The sequence below is a fragment of the Dipteris shenzhenensis genome, chromosome 17 (assembly GCF_047967505.1).
Source record: "Dipteris shenzhenensis isolate YYH24624 ecotype China chromosome 17, Dip_SZ_1.0, whole genome shotgun sequence".
Lineage (NCBI taxonomy): Eukaryota > Viridiplantae > Streptophyta > Polypodiopsida > Gleicheniales > Dipteridaceae > Dipteris > Dipteris shenzhenensis.
Genome location: NC_141612.1, coordinates 55,435,745 through 55,438,816, shown reverse-complemented (window position 1 = coordinate 55,438,816; position 3,072 = coordinate 55,435,745). Strand labels below are relative to the sequence as shown.

At 46.1% G+C, this 3,072-nt stretch overlaps 1 protein-coding gene across 1 annotated transcript; it reads left to right on the top strand.

Annotated features, from left to right (window-relative positions):
* The first annotated feature begins 551 nt into the window (after positions 1 to 551).
* Positions 552 to 2,710, top strand: LOC147892328 (protein VASCULATURE COMPLEXITY AND CONNECTIVITY-like). Its single transcript, XM_087388884.1, has 3 exons — positions 552 to 741; positions 1,016 to 1,221; positions 1,403 to 2,710. The coding sequence occupies exons 1-3, from the start codon at positions 637 to 639 to the stop codon at positions 1,761 to 1,763; spliced, it is 672 nt and encodes a 223-aa protein (XP_087245010.1). The 5' UTR covers positions 552 to 636; the 3' UTR covers positions 1,764 to 2,710.
* The last annotated feature ends 362 nt before the right edge of the window (positions 2,711 to 3,072 follow it).

Below are 3,072 nucleotides of genomic sequence, written 5' to 3'. Positions count from 1 at the left end.
ATTTATATTGTTACGTCTGAACCACCAGCAGCCTTATTTTCGTGGTGATGTCTATGGTACAGCAACAAAAGCTGTCTTGCACTTCACTTCTAGACTGTAACCACGTCCAGTGACACGTCCAGAATGAGGCGTAGCCAACCATCTACACTCGTGGCAATCGTGGCCTTCAAATCACTCTTCGTCTTCGTCAGAGTACTGGCGTTGACGCGTTTCGTCTCTCCCAAGTCCCGCCTGCCTTATTGCTTCCTCGCACACCCATCCAGAAGCACCTCTACAGGCTGGCTTGTCCAAACTTGAAAGTCGACGCTGATTCCGTTGCTTTTTTCCTCCGCCTAGACTCTAGTCTAATTCGTCTCATTAGGATCCGACCAGCCTCCTGCACGAGTACTTTCCCTCACCTACTCCACCATCGGCTGTTCCATCGGAAAGTTTGAGCCCAATTGTCCTTCACACACTTGGCCAGAGTTCTCGTTACTTATATTCCACGCTGACCTTCATGGCCATGACTCACGAGAAGAGTTTGCAACCCAGTTATTACAGCTGGCGTCCTCTGAGATGTGTGTGTGAGGTGTCGTGTAATTTCGGACGAAAGCAGTCAATCCGTTTGTCTGCAAGTCTTGCCTCTTGTCTCTTAAAATGGAGCGAAGTCGGAAGCTGCGGATCGTGGTTTGCATTGCTGTGGGCTTCTTTGGACTTCTAGCTTCTATTCTAGCCATTGCCGCAGAGGTGAAACACGTCCGGGTATGCGCTCTCTCTCTCGTCAGAATATTGTGCTGCCGATGTTTGCTCTTACTCTGTTCCTTTCAAGCCCAAGCTTCCCTTTCATGTCGATTCTCATCCTATCTCTAAGATGAAAATATGTCAAGCACAAATTACAAGCTTTAAGAACAATCGATAACTTCGAGAGCTAAGGCTAGCTATAATTCTTAGGAGCCAAGTTCCTTAATTGCCGTGTGGTCAGTGGAAAACTAGTTGTAAGCCTTACTCCCCCTTGTGCTGTCTCGTGTTGTCACAGGCTCACCAGGTGGTGATTGTTGGGGACGACTGTTTCTACCCAAGTAATCCTGCGTGGGCACTTGGTCTACTTGCCGCCTCTTCTCTCCTGGTCGCTCAAGTGATAGCAAACGCATGCGGAGGCTGTATCTGCTGTTGCAATAACAAAAATGTTCCTTTGTCAAACACAGCTAGAACTGTCGCAATTCTTTGCCTCGTGTTATCATGGTACAAACGCATGAAGATGAAATTTTGTTTAGCCTCTCACTGATTTGGAAATTGCGCCTGAATATTTGCGATCACTCTTTCACGTATCATCATTAAGTTGTGTCCTTCAGATGGTAATGAGTTCTATCTTCTGATGATCCACTGAAATTGGAGTTTTAATTGAGAGAAACGGGTGATACAGGATAACTTTTGCGAACGGCTTCTTCCTTTTGCTGGAAGGAGCGGCGCTCAACGGTCAGCAACAGTATGGCCAGACCATGATCCATAGTTGTTATATCATCAAACCTGGAGTATTCGCGGCGGGCGCTGCTTTGTCTCTTTTCACAGTTGCCCTGGTTACAATATACTATGTCATGGCCACTTCTGGAACGGTTGCATCTGTTGCTTTTGGGCAGCAAGGAACGTCTGGACGTCACACCTCGACGTTTTTAGGTGTTTCTGAATACCTCCATTATGCAACCCGACCATCCATTCCTCCAATTGCGTATGTGGCCGGTTTAGAGCTTCCAAAACGTCACGACGGGTACTGCGAAGATTACTGAAATGGCAGACCCGTATAGAATAAGCAAAAGAAATCCTCAAAATCCGGATTGAACTCTGTGCGAGGGTTACCAAAATCGTCGGGTTGAATGTTTCAACTTTCACTGATATACCTCGCCTCGCTTGTATGGCAAGTTTTCTCGTAACGTACGGAATATATTTCAGAAAGCGTAATGTCCAGTAACGCAAGAAACAATGTCGCAAATGTAGACATTCTTGAATTAGAAACAATGTCTCGAACTTTAATATGGTGGGTATTGTGCGAGCAACAATTACCCATGTTTTTCTTAGAAGAAAAAGTAGAAGCAACACGACAACGTCACAAAGCCGATTCATTCGTCGCGGAGATGTTCCGGCATTAGTAGTGCCTGACCCGTCCATTGTCGAAGGCGATATGCATGCAACGGTTCAGATTACCACCATACCGAGCGTCCATTCACCGGACCAGGGACGTCACGAGTCACTGGAGTGCGGAGTGTCGGCCATCCGCCCACAGCCCATACACCGCCCTTTGCTAGTAGGGAGACCTTACGTACAAATCATCATTTGGAAATCGACGTGGCATAGTTTATAAATGTACAGACGCCGAGATGCAGAAGGGCGCAAGTACGCAGAGACGGGGCGTCGGGAACCTTGCGTCTGGGTGATTGCTGGGCCGCACTGCACCCTCGGTCCGTCGGACTCCAGAGTCCGTCCCATTGGATCTTGAAGCGAGATGTGTGCAGTCACTTTAGGGCGCGTGAAAACAGGCGTTCGCTCCGCTTTGAAGTTGTGATTCGTGAACGGCTGCGGCACACAACGATGGTGAAACATGATCGAAAGAGAAAAGCTTCTTCTGAGTTTTGAAGTTTGAACTGAATCCTTCAAATTAAAGGACAGACTAGATAGTACATGATAGTTAGATGCTATGGCTTGGGAAGCCAATTATTACAACAGATGCTTTATGCCTTGAGACTATAGACTTCCTCAAAGCCTGAGATAATTCTATTTCTCGTTCTTTGATGTTAGCTAATGTCCTAGTTGCTCCATTGTACAAGGTTATGGTGCCTCCTCCTTAGATTTCTATTCATGCAAATTGCATCTCGTTCAAGACGCATACTTCTCGATGGCGGAGCAAAATTTGGGTTGCAAACTCCCCCTTCGTCTCACTAGATTTTCTTTTGGCAAGATTTATGCCTCACCATGGATGATTTTTTCAAGTTAGTTTAATTTCGTTAAGAAGCTAAACTTTTATATTGCCATCGAAAGTTGTATGCCCTAATAAAAATAAAAGTGTGAAACAGTTGCCAGGATCTGAAACTTTTATGCAAA